A 20,707-nucleotide genomic window follows, 5' to 3' on the forward strand; every position below is an offset into this window, starting at 1 on the left:
GAGAGGGAAGAAAATTAGCTGCAAAGCTTTTACCTTTCAAAATTTTGATGGCAAGAAAGATGCTCTCACAATACTTGCTTGGCTTAGTCAACTTGATGATTACTTTTTAGGGGAGAAATTCTTTGAAAAGGATAAAATCAAGTGTGCTACCAATTATTTGGTGGACAGTGCAACATTATGGTGGAACGTCATTGGAAGAGTAAGCACAAACTAAAATCTTAGAAGAGATTTCAAAAACTCATCAAGATAGATTTCTTACCCTCATAGTACAAAGCTAGGGCTAAACAACGATGGTCTATCTTCAGACAACTTGAGAAAGAGAATATATCTGCTTATGTGGATAGATTTTGGTAAACTTTGCTACAAATACATGTAATTGAGAAAGTTTGCACCAAGGATCAAAGAAGAAAGTTTATAGCAGGTTTGAAACCCACAATTTGATCAGAAGTAAACATGTTTCGACCGCACTCTCTTAGCTCGACTATTTCCTTAGCTAATGACACGAGTATTGACACCAAGATTGATGATTTACAACAAGCTATCTTTAGACAGCTTGAGAAAGAGAATATATCTGCTTATGTGGATAGATTTTGGTAAACTTTGATACAAATACAGGTAATTGAGAAAGTTCGCACCAAGGATCAAAGAAAAAAGTTTATATCAGGTTTGAAACCCATAATTTGATTAGAAGTAAACATGTTTCGATCGCACTCTCTTAGTTCGGCTATTTCCTTAGCCTTGAATGGTCAAAAGAAAAATAGCTTTTTCAAGGAAGCAATGACACCTCAAACCTTGACATCAAAGTTCTTAAAGCCAAAAACCTTTCTAAAATTATTTAATAAACCCCTCAAAGGCAATGACATGAGTATTGACACTAAGATTGATGATTTACAACAAGCTAATAAAGATGATTCAAAGAAGTGTTACAGGTGCAATGAGATTGGACATATTGCATCGAATTGTCCACATAAATCAAAGTATATTTCACTTGTAATAAATATAATCGATGATGATGAAGATGAATACCCCTACTACGATGAGTATTCTGACTCCTAAGATAACATACTCATTTCATTTGATTATTTTTGCAATCATTTTTTTAAAAGACTGTAAATTTCAAGGAGAGTTTTTATGCATAAAAAATAGAACTTCTTGGAAGAACTGGCCCTTCCATCTTGAACTATTCTTTATGAAATTTTCACTATGTATTAACTAGTCTTGTGGTATAGAATATAAAGATTAGTCATGTGTGAAGGATTTCGATGTATACTTATCTCTAGATTTATGTGGGATAATTTCCAGTGGTATGGGACACTAGAATTTATTACACATAAAATTCTTTGATAGAATGTCTTTTTTGTCATAATTACAGAAGATACTAGAATTTGTATACTGTAAGACATTGATCTCCTTTGTTCACAATAAGCAAACACGCAACTAAGATCACTTGCTTATCCAGGTAGAAGGGATTTAAATAATATCTACCCTTTAGTTGAACGGGGACACCTGGACCCTAGTGTACCATGCTAGTGAATTGGTATCATGGGTGACCCTGCATTAAATACTGGTTTCCTAGTATTATTGGTATAGCTTGAGACCATGCTTGACGGGTGTAATAAGTAGTGCCATGCTTGACAACTGTATGTGGTTTAAGTGAAACAAATGGACTACGCTAGACAACTGTACATGGGCGAAGCATAACAAGTGGTTTATGCAAATGATGTGCCATGCTAATTGAAGTGTAACAAGTGGGGGTAATACACGCCATGCTAAATGATGATGATACTCTCATCGTAGTGGTATCATGGGTGACCCCGCATTAAATACTGGTTTCCTAGTATTATTGGTATAGCTTGAGACCATGCTTGACGGGTGTATGTTGTTGAGGTGTAATAAGTAGTGCCATGCTTGACAACTGTATATGGTTTAAGTGAAACAAGTGGACTACGCAAGACAACTGTACATGGGCGAAGCATAACAAGTGGTTTATGCAAATGATGTGCCATGCTAATTGAAGTGTAACAAGTGGGGGTAATACACGCCATGCTAAATGACGATGATACTCTCATCGTAGTGTAACAAGTGGTGAGTATGTTGTGTTTGTGTCAACGTTTCATATTGGGATTACTTGTTGTGGAGATAGTATTGGGATTAATTGTTGTGGAGATAGTATTTAATTGGACCAGCTAATGTGTTTACATTTGTGAGATAAGTGATGAGCAATGCGCATGTCACACATGGAGGATCTTGTCAATATCATCTCAGATTATTTACTCGTATGAGTTATTTTGGTTGCCACGTGCTAAATGATTGTACATATTATTTTTGCACACTTGTGCTGCATGGCATTGCTACATTATTAGAAGAGTTTTAGTTAGTTTGTTGGCCAGGTCCTAAATGATTGTACATATTATTTATGCACACTTGTGCATGATGTTACTACATTATTAGCACATATGTTAGAAGAGTTTTAGTTAATTACACTTAATGTGTGAATAAGCTCTAGTGCATAAGCTATTTTTGTAAAAGTGGAAAAGCAAGCCCAATTTCGTACGCTCAACTATTATTAGCTCCTTGGGCTATATTTTGAATATACAATTCTCAAAATACTCATGTTGTGAAAGGAGGAGCTGCACACATGAGGGGGAATGTTGCACCCAATAGTGTGTTGATGGTGATGTTTACTCTATCTCTATGCTCAATCTTCTCAATTTGATTTAAGTTTTTAATCCTCGATGTACAAGTGGGTTTGAATAATTCTTCAAGAAGTACATGAGGTCCCATGACATTCCTCTATCTCGCTGGGGGGTTGCCGGCGGGGGACATTATCGATCAGAGGTAAATGTAGTACGAAGAAGTGTGATTGACTCACGGTGGTGAGATGAAGCTCCGAGAGAGAGAGAGAGAGAGAGAGAGAGAGAGAGAGAGAGAGAGAGAGAGAGAGAGAGAGAGAGAGAGAGAGAGGCATGCATATGGCTCAGTGAGAGAAGATAGACATACGTACGGCTTAGTGAGAGAAGATAGATAGAAAGTGTGTCTCCCCCCTTAGTTTTGCATACAATAAAGAGAGGGAGAAGGACATAGCATGGTTCCTCCTGCTTCTTGTGCACTCACATGCAGAAACACCACTTGGAGTGCATGCAAGGTTTGGAAAAAAAAGGTCCTAAGGTTATCCTTCATCAAGTGGAATCCGCAACAATTAATTAATGCGAATTAAAAAGTTTTGAGCAAGCTCACGGGCACGTAATCTAGTGATAGACATTATGAGGGCTCGGCTTCAATGCTAGTGAGCTGAGCGATGGGGGTTGGTTGTGAGTAGATGGGGTAATCCACCTTTTGACTAAGGCTCTTTACACACCGCGAGGCGCCCTACCTACATGGTTGCGCTAGGCCAATCGCGACCATCGCTATGTTACTTCCCTTTACACACCGCCTGTTTGCATGTGGTGCCAATTGCCACGCTAGTCTCCACCTCTTGCCCCTGTTTCGCCTCTACGTGGGCAGCCGATCTTGACGCCCAATCTTGGGCACATCGATCTCGAGCCAATGGAGCGTGATTGGTGGACCAGGTTGCATTCCTTCCCGCCAGAACACAAAGAAAAGATGGGTCTTGTTGCTTGGCATTTGCAGACCGATTTCCAGCGCCTTCCTCTTCCCTCGGCATTGGGAGGCATTCTTCCTCGAGTTTCTCAAGGTAACCCTTAAATTTTTTTAGCATTTTTTTTGTATTGCTCCTCTCTCTCCTCGCGGCATGCAGCCCTATCTCTATCATGCTGCATCTTTTGTATTCTCGGTGATTATCATCTACATGTTATGTATTTTCTGCATCTTCTGTATTCCATATCTTCTGTATTCCGTATCTTCTGCATCTTTTGTATTCAATATGCAAAGGTGTCCCGATTATTGTTAATCATCATTAACATGCAAAGATAATCATCTGCATGTTCTGTATTTTCTGTATCTTCTGTATTCTGTATCTTCTACATCTTCTATATTCCGTATGCAAAAGAAGATTGTGTATTCCTCCATCACATCTGCATGTTTCTGTCATAAGCACAACAAGTGTCCCATTTGTGGTGGTTTGACGAATCTACGACCATGGGCTTGCATGTTTCTGCCAATGGCATAAGACCACATCTTAGTCATATATCCAAAAGATAGCAAAAAAGTCACCAGTATCAGTAGTAGCAGCTCCTTTGGAGGGGATAGTGCATAGCTTGTTCATGTTATTGTCTCTCTAACCAGGTTTCCTCATATTCCAACCCCTATGACCATCTAAGTGGGGACATGCTACCGAATTAGCGTCTCTGCTCATCTCATTTTGAGGGAAGGTGAACAATACGATGCAGCATGCATGATGGTAGCAAGTTTTGGGAGCTCACTCACACCTCGACCTTGGGTTTGATTGCAAGCCTTGTTTTTGGACTGTGCATCATGCATTAAGCGCAAGAGTTTTAGCACAATATTTTTAGTTTGAGCTTCACAATTTCTGTTAAAGGTTTTCAACTTTTGGAGGTTTTTAATTATCCTCAAAATTAGATCAACTTTTCTAACAGGGCATCAAAATGTTGTTTTGCCTTTCCATTAAATATATTATGTGAGTTTTAATCTGTATGCATCTTCTTTGATTAGCATCTAATAGATACCAGGTGTTTTAATCTGTACTGACTCAGTGTGGATACATGCTGCATGTATACGCAGGTTAACAGGCTGGTGGAGATGCATGCATACGTAGGTTAAAAGGCTGCTGGGGCTGGTGGAGATGCATGTATACGTAGGTCAACAAGCTGCTAGGGCTGTTGGGCACGTGGACATGTAAGTTGTGTAAAGGGGGCGCCCATACATGGGTAGTCACTTTTTTAATAAACGCAAGCATAGGCAGTTGGTGAGTAATGGGGTACGCCCATTCAAGAGTGTAGCTGCCCACATGTTGGGCATTATTGTGACACACCCTTAGGCGGTGTTAAAAGACCCTAAAGAAAAAAGTTTTGGGCAAGAGGATGGAGTAATCCACCTTTCGACTAAAGAAAAAAGTTTTGGGCAAGACATTTTATTATTAGTCTTTGAAAAGCATAGGTTTTTCTTGTTGCAACGATTAGGTTTCCGCCGGGTTGGGTTTTGCTACATCCGACCACCACAGGTTTGCCTGCGTATAACCTTTGGGTTTTTTCTGCGTCTCATTTGATTTGAATGGCTTCTGTGGCTGCTTTTTGACATTGTTGCTTCTTCTTTTTTGTTTCCTTGCTGTGTGCAGGGCGCTCTAAAACCCGTGTTACAGAGCCCACTTGGAAGCTTTTCGATGAGGTCAGTGGCATCCACTTCTAGCACATGTTTTGCTTCACATGTTAATCTTGTCCCCGGCCGGAGTTGTTTGTGGTGATGTACTGCAAGTTCTTGCACTACTTTCAATTGATCTGAGTTTTTGGGTTAGTTTGTTAGGTTTTTTGATGAGCAGAACTACGAGATTGTGTCAGGTTAGGACTGGGGATATGCCTTTCATGTGAGTCATCTCCCTTCAGACAAGAAAACGTTTAACAGGCCCAGTTTATTCTAGGTGCATGCAAACATCTCTTGGTCGACTTGCCAATTATGCGGACATGGATAATTAAACAAGAAGTAATCTGTGGCTTGATATTCTTAAACATACTTCGTTTAGTATTTGTGGCCTGATTTGCTGGGGTTCTGATGCGTGTCGGGGGGGAATAGGGTGTTCTCATGTTAAGCCCTCGTGTAGTAGCTCAGTTTACTTTCTGTGATGTGCCACATCTTTTGGTTTTAATTTGTGAACGATCTTGTAAAGAAATTCATGTTGGAATTTATGTTATACACAGCTGTATGCCGATTGGAGTTTTGATGTACGGAACTTATGCCTTAAATCCTGGGCATGATTGATGTATAACTGCCTATTTTTAACATGTGTAGGCTTATGGTGGCTAAGCAAGCTCAAGGATAAATGGAAGCTGTATATGCTATGGATTGATACATACCTTTTTCACAGGTAACACAAAATTTTAGAGCTCTTGGTGTTGAACTTTCTATTTTTGCTGTATGCATTTGGTAGTAAAGTTGTGTGTGATTCAATCAAATAATAATTCCTCCCAGGTAAAGCACCGACGTCAAAGACATGGATGTTTCCAAACCCTTGTCTGCAGTCCAGCCCGCCAGCCCAAACCCGTCCATGGCTCAGTCTTCTTCCGGGCAAACTGGGGCACAAACCTCGACTTCAATCCAGGCTCCTCAGATGTCAGTTATGATGCAGCAAGCTGTGGCCATGCAGCAATATCAGTTCCAGCAGGCCCTTATGGTGCAGCAGGCGGTGATTGCACAACAGGCAGCTACCAGGGCAGCAGTACTGAAGTCCGCCACTGAAGTGGCTGCTGCTCGTGCAGCAGAGATAAGCAAGCAGCTAAAAGGAAGTGATAACGATGACAAAAAACCAACTGAAGGGAGCAAGAGCAGGTTTTTCTGATTATGCTCTCTAAGTAGTATAGTGAGGTTGAGAATGTGAGGCCTTGTTGTTCACAAAGCACGTGTTAAGTTTTTTACTTGTGATGATGACAGGTCAGTATCAAAATCAGCATCCCGGTCTCCTTCACGGTCGAAATCAAAGTCTAAGTCACGTTCCCGCTCCCCCATCAGATATCGACGTGGGCGCTCTGGTTCACGGTCCCCGATACGCTACAGGCGTGACTACTATTCATCTTATCGCGCAAGGGACTATCATGGATACAGAGGTCACGACTACAGGAGTTATTATAGAGGGAGCTACAATGACTATTCTCGCTTCAGGTATGGAAGAGATCGGGATTATTATAATCACAGGCAAAGTAGGAGCAGAGCAAGGAGACGGTCAACATCAAAGTCAAGATCTCCAAGGCGGAGCAGGAGCAGAGAAAGGAGGAGGTCGCGAACCCTCTCCCCTTCATTGAGGCGGAGGTCTCACACTAGATCTCCAAGACATTCTCGAAAGAAAAGTATTTCGCCGAGGGTGAAGAGAGAGGGAACAAAATCTCGGCAAACCCCCAAAAAATCTGTATCGAGAGAAGTAGTGAGAAGCCCTTCGGTTAGTAGTGCAAGCATCAGCATTAGCCCTTCAGGAAAAAACAGCAGCAGGAGTCCCAGTAAGGTGAAAGTTGGTGGGGGTGATAACATAAGTAATGTAGATCGGTCTTCACCTGCAGAGCTGAGCACTGAAGTGGATGAGGATCAAAATGCTAGCAATCTCATGAAGGAACATAAACGATTCAGTGTGTCGAGTCCTGCAAGGATGCAGTCGTCCAGCTCCCCCGTCAGGTCGCTTTCTGTTTCATTGGATAATCAAAGCTATCAGAAGGCTACAAATCAAGTGGATGCCAAGCAGAGGTCTCCAGATGAACACGGTGAACAGTCCATGCGGCCTTCTGTACTTGAGGAGAAGTACAGAAAGAAGCAATCTATTCAGGCTGACGAGTCTTGTGAGAAGACTCACTATCCTACCAAGAGATTTTCTGCTGAAGGACACAGGGTTAGAAAACCTACCAGAGGTTCTGATGCCATTTTTGATGAAGAAAGTGAAAGTGATGAAGCATTGGATGACTGGCGAGATGACCTAAAAACTTTCTCGAAAGGAAAAGGACGTTCTGTTTACAAAGGTAAAGAAATAGACAGAAATGAAGACAGGGGAAAAAGTTACATAAGTGAAGCACATATGCCTGACTTGAGTAGTGAGATGAAACATAAGCGCAGTGACTCTAATTTAAATCAGGACAGGGTTCCACACAGGACCAGCTCTGAAGAACTAAGCAGTTCTACAATGGCAACAGGAGAGCAGGATGCCAATTCAGATAAAGGTGATGAACCTTTGATTGCAAGTGCAAAAGCAAAATATCCGCCCTTGCAGAGAAGGCATGTTTTGGTTTCAGTAGGTACAGAGGAGCTCATGCAGGGGGGTACAGAAGGCAATGAAATTGAAAGAGATGGTGATGAAGATGCAATTTTCGAGGGACCTAAACCTGCAAATGCAGGTGGTGAAGAAAGGACAGAGAGGGTAGCAGGAAGAGCCGACTCTGATCCATATCCCACTGATTCTGAGTTTGTAATCCCGATTGCTGAAAAGATGCCCCTGTCGGCCCCTGATAAGAAGAAGACCCTGGATATGAGGGATGTTGAAGATAATGATACTGGCACCAGGGACATTGCTGCAAAATTAGATGGGTATGAGGAAAAGGGTCGGGGTAGGTCAAGGTCAAGGGATGGCAAGAAGCATGAAGGTGAGTTGTCCAAGCATGAGAAGCGCAGGGACAGACACAAAAAACACAAGAAGAAACACAAACACGAGAATGTTGATCAAGACAATGATGATGATGGATCTCGAAGACGGCATAAAAGAAAGCACAAGGAGGGTGAGCATGGGCACAAAGAGAGGAAGAAACGGAAACACAAGCATAAAACCAAGTCTCCTTCAGTTTCTGCAGAGGAGGGTCTTTCAGCTGATGAAGGTGAGGTAAGAGGTAACAGTGGTGGGAGGAAAAAAAGCTCCAAAAGGCATAAGACTTCAAAACGAGATGTATCAGAGTCCCTGCCTTCAAGCGCTCCATCTATTGATTAACTTCTGTGGTTCATGTGGTCATGGCTTTCATTTATGTAGTGTGAATCTGTAGTTTTTTGAGCCAGTAAATCCTGGCCAGCTTGTTCAGACCCTGCGCAATCTGTGGTAATTAAGTAGAGTTTGTAGTTTTGTCTGGTCTGTTTATTGCTACTTGAGCTTGTTATATCTGTGCCTCCAGGTCTAGGCTGCAGGCTAGCAGAAAGGAGGCTGTACATTTTGGTCAGGGACAAGGTTGAATTGTGATTGACCAAGTGTCCAGTCTTGAGCTTTACTTTTTTTGCAAGTATCTTTCACCGTACTCTTTCAATCAATGTGGAGGTTTTTCATGTCTAAGATGCATTCAGCAATCACGCTGATTTTCACCCTCTTGGTTCTTTTTGTGCCCATATATGCCAATTAAATGCTGATTTGTTGGTTGGCAGTATTTGCTGGCTTTATGAATGTGGGAGTCATGCCATACAATGGATGAATGGTTTGTGGAAGCTTCTAGGTTTAATGGATGGTAGGACAGCAACTGTGAGATCTTTAATCTATACATGTAATTCATGGGATCGTGTCGATTGTATGAATGCTTAACATGTGCTTGTGCAACTTCACTTTGGGTTGGTTGGCAGCCATATTGTGAAGGGATTTTGGAATTGGCAGGCTGGCTGCTTTAAAGTGATAATACACCACTCACAGGTAAAAAGCTTGCTAGCAAGGAAAGAAAGCTGCTTGATTGTGAATCAAGTTTGCAATTATGGAACTTTCAGAAGGTTAACCTTCCATGTTCTTGGATGTCCTAAACAGATTCTTCAGCCTGATTGGAGTATGCTTGATGAAGTGTATATGTCAATGCCATGGTTCTTTTTAATTGGATGCTTAACAAATACTGTCTGTGCCGTTCCAGTTTGTCTTGGTTTGGCAGCTGCAAGTATGAAAATGGGAGACTGATTATGTATTGTGCTAAGGTATAAAAAACGTGGCTAGGAAGAAAAGGTAAGTTTGCATGGGTTTCCTGTTTTAGTTTTTTTTTTTGCAATGCAGATGGTGCATTGATTGTTCTCTTGCACATATCAGTACTGATGGATGCTCATGGAAAGGAAACATTCCAAGTGTACTTTCTCTGACCCTCAGGTGTCATAGACAAAGTTGTGTTGAAATTTCAAAAAATATTTTTTGGTACTAGAGTTATGCCTAGGAAAGACCTTGATGGTGTCTGTAGCTTAAAGGAGATTTTGAAGGGGTTGACAGATACACCCTGGTAGTGGCACCTGAGGTGTAATGATGGTTTCCTGGTTTTAGGGCCTTATCTCAAGGCAGTTCAGAGAGGACCCTTTTCATTGTTTGCAGCTTTTCTGTTTCCCATTTCCCTCCCAAATGCTTGTTTGTCACAAGGGGTCTCATAAATTTTCGCAGTTTTAATTTTTGTTTCTTTCTCCATCCAGTGTCTCATAAATTTTCAGTTTTAATTTTCGTTTCTAGTGTAACTATGCCTGCGTGCTTTGAAAAGACTCAGAGGTTTGTCATTTTTGATGCTGAGTTGATTCTGAGTTTGGCTGTTTCTTGAAAGATAGCTATTGATGGCGATTTCTGTTGTTATACTTCTCTTTGGTATTGATGCACGCAGTTGCTGTTCTGAGTTATAATATGAAGAGCCGTTTTCAGTGGCTTTTACATACAGGTATCTTGGCTAAATTGTTCAAAAGATACTGCTGTTTAGGGACACCTTAACTTTTCAGATCAGAATACTATTGATATGCAGCTAGTTTTTCATCTTGCTTGTTGCATTGGCTACTTTTGTAAGTTTTACTGGCCTGACAGCATCGTGGTTTATGAAATTCTAACTGACTCTTATTTCTGGCTTGTTTACGAAGATGGAGTGTGTATATGGTGCAACCGTATACAGTGTACAGGGTGAAATGCAATCACACATTGCTCCACCAAGTTCACAGTTCGATGTTCCTAGCATGTTGTGTTACGGCCAGTCACGAATTCCTGTTGGTTTCTCAGGCGCCAAAAGCTAGATGTAGTGAGAAGCAGGCAAATGGTAGTTCACTGTATTTCTCAAAGGGATTTATCAATAAGCAAATCCTCAAAAGACATACTATCTACTCGGCATATTAAACTCTTAGCTCAAAGCTCCAGTAGGAAGTGATAGCACGGATTCCATGCGCCTGATGTCCTCAAATTTATCTGGTTGAGTCTATACGATCATTTTCTAGGAGGGGATAGAACTGTAGATGGAGCAAAGCAGAACATAAGTTCTATTCCGGAAAAGCTGGCTTGAGGGTGGGTGGGTGCCGCATGGAGCAATTCAAGTTGCAGCTGTTGGAGATGGTTCCCCCTCTCAGATCTGCCTGGCCTTGTCAGTCCATTGCTAGTGATGGTCACCGTTTACTGACTGTTGTTTGCTGGTGGCCGTCTATGTTTGGTGCTAGCCGCCATCAGTTTCCACTGTCTGCTAGATTAGAAGATGCAGCTGTGCTGGAAGAGGCTGCCCAACTCGTGGTTTGTGATGGAAGTGCAGCTGTAGCCTGTAGCGACTTTCAACTGCCATATATTGCAGCTGCAGCCTATGGCAATACCGACTGCCGTCGGTGGTAGCAAAGATACAGGTGGTTGGCTTAGCATCCATAATGAGCAACTGCAAAGCTCTCTAGCTGGGAGAACCATGGAGGGACTTCCTCCTTGATCCCATCTCAGCCTGCACGCTGTCTTGTGGAGGACTGTGGCATCAGGTGGATCTTCTCAGCAGCTCCTCTCCGAAAGCTTGGTCTCTCTTTCCGGTCAAGTTTGCGGCCAGCCTATTCCGTGCAAGGAGGCCTGTCCTCCTTTCCTCCCTTAGAAGCCTCCCTCTGTGGCACCCCTCACCTGTGGCACACAAAGGATAGCATGTACAGGCCCGCAAGCAGGCACAGGTGCCACATGGCAATGATGACATGGCGGCGATGACACGTGGCAGGTTGTGGTTTGGCTGACAACAGTAAAACAAACTGACTAGTAGCATTAATGCATATATATATGTGGGTAGCCAAATCATCATAATCATGTGTTTGCCTCAGCATTGGACTTCACATAACGTTTCTCTGTAGGCCAAGTGCTAGCCAAGAGAACAGTAGGTCACAAGACTGTAGTCGACGTTTTCTCTCAGCCATATCCACTTCACTAGAGACTCAATTCTATTACTTATTTCTTGTACATAATACAGATAAGGCTTCCACGATTGCCAATGGCATATTGATCCCTATTATCTCAAAGTTCCTTCATGGCATCTGTGGCTTTGAGAGAATTGCCACTTGCTGGGATATCTTGGCGAGACCCCCACAGCAGGCTGGAGTCACCCCCTGATGTAGAATCCGGTTGAGAGCCAGCAGGGGAGGGAGCCCCCTTCTGCTTTGCCTCGAATGAGGGATGCCAATATTGCTCCACTTGAGAGCTGCTTTGTAGTCTGCCTTCGTGAATGTTCCTTCTTTTCTGACTTATGATGGTTAAGAGTCCCCTATGTCCGTCCACCTATGGGTGGATTACAACCCTCACCACATGATGAGGTGTCCATCAGCTGCAGCACGCTGGGACCTGAGACCTCTTGCTCAACAGTTCAATCAACTACCAACTCAATTACACACCACAATCAACTACCAAGTCAATTACACACCACGTACATTGGTACCGTTCCTCTGCTCACAGAAACCAGAGAGAGAGAGAGAGAGAGAGAGAGAGAGAGAGAGAGAGAGGTTATATTATCACTACCATTACCCTTATTCAAGGATCCAAATTTTCAAACATGCACGCATTGACCAATGCTTAGGCTGGATTTCCTACTTTTTGAAATTTTCATTCCTACATGATTGATCAGCTTGGCTTTTCAGCACAAGCCGTCTCATATCTCTGATCTTTAGTCTGTAAGAATAAAGGATAAAATATACAAGAATTGAGAGGCCGTTTCTCTTATTTTAAGGTACTTAATGGATGCCATCACCACGATGTACTTGACATTAAATGTTTGTATGTAATAATGTCTTCTCCACACTGACCACTATTTGATGGGCTTTTTGTAGGCGGAGTAGGCGATCATTTGCCCACTCCGGCAGCTTGGTTCCCGGAGTCTCCTTTTTTGTACACATCTTCCTGGGAACATAGGTGCACGCCTTGAAACTGGTGAGTGAGGTAAAGCCATCTATAAGGTTAGGAAAGGGAGTGCTGGTACTGATCAGAGTTGTATTTTGCATTTCCATCTTGTTTGGGTTTAACCGTGAAATGGAGAGTAGTGTTGGCCTCTAATGATATGTCTTGGCTTAGAACTACCTTACGCAGATGCACGTTATTCGTTTCAAGTCCTTGCTTACAACTTCTAGGAGGGTGAACTACACATTTTTGGTCCTACTAGTAGGCAGGACTATTTGTTCTGTATCAAACCCTTGCTTACAACTTCTAACAGTGGACTAGGCATTTTTGGTTCTGCTAGGCAGGACTGACTGTGTTCGGGATCATTTTTGGTCTTGATAGGAGAACTAGCTTTTTTGGTCCTCCTAAGAGGAAAGTGAACAATCATTTTTCTGGTACTCCTAGGCAGGACTGTTTTTTTCTATATCGATGAGGAATATATATTTTTTAAAACATTTCTTTTCTTTGTGTATGTAAATAGGAGAACATTTATGGCTAGCTTACAATTGGTAAAAAATCTTTGGTGTAGTTTCTATGAAGGATGGACTTAGTTAGATGACTACATTAGATCAGTTTTTACTTGTCTTTGTATCATCACATATGTGTGTAAGGGGACATTTATAGCTTGGTTTATGTTGTAGATCTGTGAGAGGGTATTTAAGGAGATCTTTTGGGTTGGGTGGGAAATTTATAACCAATTTATATTCATCAGCTTGTTCAAGGGCACATGCATTCATCTGCTTATATGATAAATACTTGGTGTCTATCTCATAGGACTGAGTAGCGTCTTGGTTTTGGCAAACCAAAGACTTCTTTGGGAATTCATTTTTTTTAAAGTAGCGCTTTTTCTCTTCTTTTTCTTTTTTCTTTTCCTTTCAGGTTCCCTCCTGGAGAAATTCGCTGCCGAGAGATAAATCTCAAACTGAAAAGCTGTGAAGTTTACTCTCTCTCTCTCTCTCTCTCTCTCTCTCTCAAACAAGAGGTAGGCTTCTTACAGAGCAACTCTTCTGCTGTTTTGAAAAGCAGTTTTTTTTTTGCGGTCGATGCAAAGGCATACAAGGGTCGGAAGAAGTGATCACTAAGCACTGAAGAGCTCAGAGCCTTATGGAAAGCTGTTTGTTTGGTGTGAGTGTAAAGTAGGGAATCAGCTTTGTAAAAGCTAGCTGCAACAGACGTGCGCACATGGCCATGCCTGCTGCTGAAATTTGTAGAGTAGATGCATTTAAGTGACTCTTGATTGGGGAGGATTTTTTAAGAAGATGAATTAAAGGTTGTGCTTTTCTTTATCGTTGTACAGTGTGAGGTGATGTTGTAAAGTTTAAGGGCTTGTGCCCCTTGGGTTTGGAAGGCTTCTTGAATTCCTTCCCATGTGTCAACCCATAGTGATTTACAATTACAAAGCACATCTTTTGGTTGTTCTTTTGAACTAGCGGATTTTGCATACACTTGTGAAGGTAAGAACAAAAAACAATTACCCTGGTAGGTAATGAGAGTTTAAACTTTAGAGGAAGTGGATTGTGGTGATGTCGATGGCATCTTATTTGCGTTGCTTTTTGAAACTGAAAAGCTGTGAAGTTTACTCTCTCTCTCTCTCTCTCTCTCTCTCTCTCAAACAAGAGGTAGGCTTCTTACAGAGCAACTCTTCTGCTGTTTTGAAAAGCAGTTTTTTTTTGCGGTCGATGCAAAGGCATACAAGGGTCGGAAGAAGTGATCACTAAGCACTGAAGAGCTCAGAGCCTTATGGAAAGCTGTTTGTTTGGTGTGAGTGTAAAGTAGGGAATTAGCTTTGTAAAAGCTAGCTGCAACAGACGTGCGCACATGGCCATGCCTGCTGCTGAAATTTGTAGAGTAGATGCATTTAAGTGACTCTTGATTGGGGAGGATTTTTTAAGAAGATGAATTAAAGGTTGTGCTTTTCTTTATCGTTGTACAGTGTGAGGTGATGTTGTAAAGTTTAAGGGCTTGTGCCCCTTGGGTTTGGAAGGCTTCTTGAATTCCTTCCCACTTTGTGTCAACCCATAGTGATTTACAATTACAAAGCACATCTTTTGGTTGTTCTTTTGAACTAGCGGATTTTGCATACACTTGTGAAGGTAAGAACAAAAAACAATTACCCTGGTAGGTAATGAGAGTTTAAACTTTAGAGGAAGTGGATTGTGGTGATGTCGATGGCATCTTATTTGCGTTGCTTTTTGCATTCTACCTTCTCTACTTATGAAGGAGTGACTCTCTGTTTTACTAGCTACTTTATAAATTATCGTGGTTAGCTTTTTTCTCCAAATATATCAGGGAGTCCAAAAAGATATCGATGGATGTAACAAGTGAATGTTGATCATCTCAAAACATTCTGCAAACTGTTGTTTGGGCTTGCATGCCTTGTTCGCCTGCTTCAACAACTTAAGTGGATTGTTAAATGCTTCAGTGACGAAACATTTGAAAGCTCGCAGATTGTGGATGTGCTTTTAATGAGTTGGCACTTCACGTATGCGTGATTGACTTGCTTAGTCAGCTAGGTTGGAGGTTTAGAATGGCTCACAGGTGTGCTTTGTGTTACACCAAGGCTAGATTTGTACAGTAAAGTTAGTCTCATGGTGTTAGATAAATGGTCTTTGCTGGTTCACATGTGCAAATTCTTACGCTGATGCAAGTGTGAATGCACACTGTGCGGAGTCTTGCATTGGTGCGTACTTACATTGCTTAATGGATTGCTTGGTTCACACTTTTACAGTGCCCAATGCACACTCTTGCAAACTCTTGGATGTGGCGCAATGATGTGATGCACGTATACTAAAGATGTCAAGTTGGTTGGTCCTTGTTGGAAATGTTGTAAGGGCTACAAACGTGTACATCTCTTTTGTCACATAGCCATGAGCTTCATGCTTTATATCAATGATTTATAGTCAAGTCATGTTTTGCTTCTATCATAACGGCCTTAATTTTAAGTGTTTTTACTTATTTTCATGCTAATGTGCATGATAGGTCTGATGTTATCTTGGTCTTATAGACTCTCGTGTTCTTTTATAAGATATCAACAGTGTGTATGTGAGTGCACGTGAAGCCAGAGGGTACCACCTCCCAAAATGGGGTTGATATGGCAAATGCAAGGCAATATGTTGAAAGCCAACCGATGGGATTGTGAGATCATCATGATAATAAAGACGACTGTGTTCATATCAATGTCTTTCAAATCTGAACAAGTAGTAGACTTGAGGTGCATATGAAATCGTAGGGCGCTCAAAGGTCAAGGCTAAGTTAGACCATTCCAAGTGGTTGCCTTTGTCCCTACATGGGTGTCACTTGGAAGGTTGTAAGATTGCCTGCGTGTGGGGGGGGGGGGGGGGGGGGGGCGGTGGGGGGGTAGGGTAGGGGATTGTATGACATCTGAGGGAAAATAATCTTGCCTACTAATATATCTTTTCGCACACAGATGAATGCAGCCAGCCAGCTTCTAGCTTTTGACCATGTGGAAATCTCTTGGCAGGTTACAATTACGCTAATCCTCATTGAGTTGGTTTGCAAGGTGATTTGGAACTTTACAATGGAAGTGGGGTAGGTCATGAATGTAGCCAGCCAGCTTCTAGCTTGACCACGTGGATGTCTTGGCAGACTGCAATTACACTAATCCTCATTGAGTTGGTTCGAATGGGGTAGATCGTGCAGAACAATAATGTGAATTGTCACAGCCCTAAAATAGTTGGTATGATGATGAAATGCCGCCTCTACCTTACACGGAATGGGCTTTGGGATAGTGCTCCGCATGTGAGATGTAGAGGTGGTTTCGATGCTTGCCTTGCTGTTTTCAGCCAAGTGAGGTGGATTTATAGTAGCTTTCATGAACATAGGTAGCAACAACACTTGCAGAGCTCTAAGCAAGAAGTTGCCACCTACTCCCATTAGTGACCGTATGGGTTGGGAAACCTTTGCGTGTTAAATTTACAATCTCTCTCATCGAATTCCATTGGTTATACACACGTCTGTTGGTGACAATTTAGCTACCCTTTTTATCCCATCCAATGTCACCAAAAAATGTTAAGGTGAAGGCCTATTATATCACCATGGAGAGCACTTCACTCATAATTATAATGTTATAACCCTTATGCTTGTCAACATCTTCAATAGGGCTATTTATGAAGCCTTCCCATCCTCTTTGTCCACCAATACCATTGTCTCGATCCTTAACCAGGGGATGCCAAAGTATATGGATCAATTTTGGAGTCTTAGATGAGCATATTGTTAGAGAGGTAGGGTTAGAAGAAGCCAAAGAGTAGGTAGGTCTTAAGAAGACTTACTCAATGTTGCAGTATATTTTCACCCTCATAGCCATCATTGACGAGGCTAGATGAGAGTATATAACTGTTTTATGGATTTTGAGAAGACCTTTGATTTTTTACCACGGCATGAGTCTTTAGGTGCCCATCAGAACTTTGTGTTTCACCACATAAGATATTGAGGGTCATGGTAATGTATGAGTCAACGCATGGTTGGGTTTGGGCACAACATTAATGAGTGATGATGTGGGCAATGGCCTATGAATGGTTCATAGAACCGTAATGTATTTTGATTTTAATTAGTGCTAGTAACAATCACTATCAACCAAAGTTGTTGGGTAAGCACATATGTTATCAAAAGTTAATAATATAGAGCATGATGCATATAACTCTAATGACAAGCATCCATTCGAGAAGGCCATAACAAAAAGGTCAATACCCCCAATTTGGTAAGCACACCCTTGAGGGATGATAACTATTTTAAGAAGTATCATGGTGTTGATTTGTTCACACCTTTCATCGAAACAATCAATAGGCAATGGTTAATGATAATGGCCAATTGTCAAATTTTTATGGTCAATGGATGGTTTATAATTGTTAGTGGTCAATGGAATTGTTTATTGATCATGTATGCTTGAAAAGGATCAATAATGTTACTCCTTGACAATTTCCTATAAAATTCAAGAAACCTATTAGTGGAAAACAGGCCACATATAACTATTGTGAAGAGCTTGCTCCTCTCCAAACTTTTTAAAATTTAGGGATGTGTCTTTCTCTCTTACTAACAAAATAAAAGACTGCACAAAAGGGTATTTGGAAAGATGGTAAAATTGTGGAACGAGTCCCTTCCTTCTAGTAATAGTCAATGATCGACAGCGAAGGTTGATCATTGATGGTCAATGGTCATTGATAAATTAAAAGACTACACAAAAGTGTATTGGAAATATGGTAAAATTGAGGAACGAGTCCCTTCCTTCTAGTAGTAGTCAATGATCGACGGCCAACGTAGATAATTGATGCTCAATGGTCATTGGTAGACGATAAATGGTATTACCATCATGTCATTGTCTCCTCACTAAAATCCAAGAATATGCCCTTCCCTTCTATCAAATTGTATATTTTAGGAAGATATCCTTCCCTTTTGGTAACAAACAATGGTCAATGGTTGACAATAATGGTTAATGGTTGACGATAATGGTCAAGCTAGATCAAGAGCCTAGTTCAAAAAGTGGTTCATGTCATTTGGCATCAACTTAGCGTTTCTTGACTCTAATGACTCTTCTATCATGACTTCTCTAGATGATGGCATGGCTATCTTCATGACTCAAATGGCTTGCTAATACAAAATGTTCAAGTATAAACTTTGGAAGGACGTAGATTAATATTTTGCATATTCAAACTTTAACATATGACCCTTCATGGATGGAGAGGCTTTGGTTTCAACCAAGGTCTAGGATGCACTCAGTCGCTCCATTCCATAGGGAAGCCATGACAATTTTACATAAGCCAGACTTTTAGTTTTGTTAGTCATTCTTAATGCACGCTTAAACCTATTTTTTATAGACTTTCTTCTCACTGCAATAAATGAAGATGATGCATTTCTCCAAGCAACACATTTATGAGTTTATATCTCTGTCACTGGGTGTGTCGCACTTAACAAGTTGCAAGCAACATTAGGTACCACAATTGGCTATAAACAAAATTATGTTGCTAAGCGATAGTAACTGTCATTGTTGGGCCTGATCGAATGGTCCTCTTGCTACTTATTCCTTATTTCCCTTCTACTACTCGTGTGTGTGTGTGAGAGAGAGAGAGAGAGAGAGATTGTGTGTGTGAGAGAGTATGTGTATGTGTGAGAGGGAGAGAGAAAGAGTGAGTATGTGTGTGTGTATATGGTATAATCCTACTACTCGTGTGTGAGAGAGAGAGAGAGTGATTGTGTGTGTGTGTGTGTGTGTGAGAGAGAGAGAGTTAGTATGTGTGTGTGTGAGAGAGAGAGAGAGAGAGAGCGCGAGAGAGTATGTGTGTATATGGTATAATCCTTCTATGTAAAACATTAACAAAACATTGAGCTTTTGAACTTTTCATTTGATCTAAGACTTAAAAAATCATAGATCTTTTAATTTTGTTAAACTCTTGAATTAACATCGCTAAGTGAAAAGAGCATCTAACACACATTTTCTTGATGATCCCCACATCTTATGACGGGGGTTGTTCTATGTGGGGTTCCCCTCCCATTCACATCGTGTGTGGTTCATATTAATTCACTATTGAAAAGATGTTTTTTTTCTTCACAGTGTGGTTACTCCCCACACACACACACTACTGATTCAGATTGGGGTCCCTTGGCTTGTGCGATGTAGTCCACGCTGATTAACGTAAATGGGTTTTCTTTTTAACAGAAACGTTTCCCTCTTTGGTATGTTCACTTCTGTAATTTTCGTGGGTTTTATATCACCCCCCCTTATCCATAATTGCATGCATTGTATACCCACACACTTTTATTTCATTATTTATTTTGGGTTCTATTGATCATTGTTTTTTTCTAAGTTCGTAAAAATAATAATAAAGAGACGAACCATCAATAACACAATCAATAATATTACTAGGTTCGTGTTAAATAGATAGAGTAGTCTCTCTGCATCTGTGCAAGCTGTGGAGGGCCACTGAGCGTGGTTGAGGTGACGCCCAAAAGTGAGTCGAGGAAGGCATGTTGTGCACGACATGTTGGACGACACACCATCCTCAGCGTGGGTTTTGGTTTAGACCCGAACTTGGTCAAGGAAGGAGGCTCAGTTGCGCCATTTTTAAGCCTCAAAGAATCTTGAGACAGCCATTAAACACCAAAAGTTGGGATGAAGGTTGTATCCACATACTACCACCTACTTATAGGAATTCAATCCTTTAAAAAAAAATATTTTAAAACAAACGATATTATTTGCCTAGAGAGAGAGTGTTGGAAAAAAAGAAGAAAACATAACAACCATGTATAACTGCCCAATTGGGCAAACACAAGGGAGCTATTGTTTATACGTGCCCATAGCCCTTTCTTCTTTTTCTAGAGTTTAGACTTTATCCAAGACACATCCCCTCCCATCACATTGTCGAAATTATGTCACAAGGGTGTGTCATTTGGTAGCAATAATAGTTCACGAATCTTTTCTTATTCTAACATTAGAGGACCCCTAGAGGCAAGACAAGCCACTTCAATCATATCGGCGCTAGAGAGAAGTTGCTTTCTTAGGAGCCTCCTCAAGGCTACCTGATTATTTCGAACTTCATTCCGCTCCTCTAGCCATCTCAACCTGTTCTCTGCTCCCCAAGGATACGGGTTGTTGATTGCGCTTGACTGGCACCTCTAGTATGACACATCTTTCAGAATACGAACGAATACTCGAATCAATATTTCTTCATGATTCGAGCTCCTAATTTGATTCAAAAGTACATGGGGCCAAAATGTATGCGAACTATTCAACTATGACCTCGTTTCTTGAGCCAGAGGGGGAACCACAAAATGGGTTGGCAAGAGAGAAAAATAACTCGTTTCACTCTCATAATTCTCTTGGCCTCCCTCCTTTGTTCTTGCTCATCAAGCAACCATCCCCGAGGAATGCTATTCTCATAAAGACTAACCAAAGGAAGGCTTGCATTACATGATTATTGGCTGCTTTTCCTTCAGGAACTTTTGCCTTTTGAAAGGAAAGGT

The 20,707-nt window shown here is 41.3% G+C and overlaps 1 protein-coding gene across 43 annotated transcripts; it reads left to right on the forward strand.

Moving 5' to 3' along the window:
• Nucleotides 1-5,014: 5,014 nt before the first annotated feature.
• On the forward strand, nt 5,015-14,653 carry LOC147641993 (uncharacterized). 43 transcript variants are annotated; one of them, XM_086801897.1, is made up of 13 exons: nt 5,015-5,140; nt 5,255-5,304; nt 5,923-5,998; nt 6,103-6,459; nt 6,562-8,477; nt 8,766-8,870; nt 9,010-9,089; nt 9,202-9,268; nt 9,477-9,565; nt 10,197-10,250; nt 12,628-12,727; nt 13,613-13,665; nt 14,397-14,653. In XM_086801897.1, the coding sequence occupies exons 4-6, from the start codon at nt 6,125-6,127 to the stop codon at nt 8,828-8,830; spliced, it is 2,316 nt and encodes a 771-aa protein (XP_086658023.1). In that variant the 5' UTR covers nt 5,015-5,140; nt 5,255-5,304; nt 5,923-5,998; nt 6,103-6,124; the 3' UTR covers nt 8,831-8,870; nt 9,010-9,089; nt 9,202-9,268; nt 9,477-9,565; nt 10,197-10,250; nt 12,628-12,727; nt 13,613-13,665; nt 14,397-14,653. The 43 variants fall into 43 exon arrangements, with proteins under 43 accessions (XP_086658023.1, XP_086657980.1, XP_086657973.1 ...); XM_086801854.1 differs by having other exon boundaries at nt 8,766-8,818; XM_086801847.1 differs by lacking the exon at nt 14,397-14,653 and adding an exon at nt 13,760-14,019 and having other exon boundaries at nt 8,766-8,818.
• The last annotated feature ends 6,054 nt before the right edge of the window (nt 14,654-20,707 follow it).

This window comes from Cibotium barometz, chromosome 1 (assembly GCF_041138505.1).
Source record: "Cibotium barometz isolate CiBa-2024 chromosome 1, ASM4113850v1, whole genome shotgun sequence".
Lineage (NCBI taxonomy): Eukaryota > Viridiplantae > Streptophyta > Polypodiopsida > Cyatheales > Cibotiaceae > Cibotium > Cibotium barometz.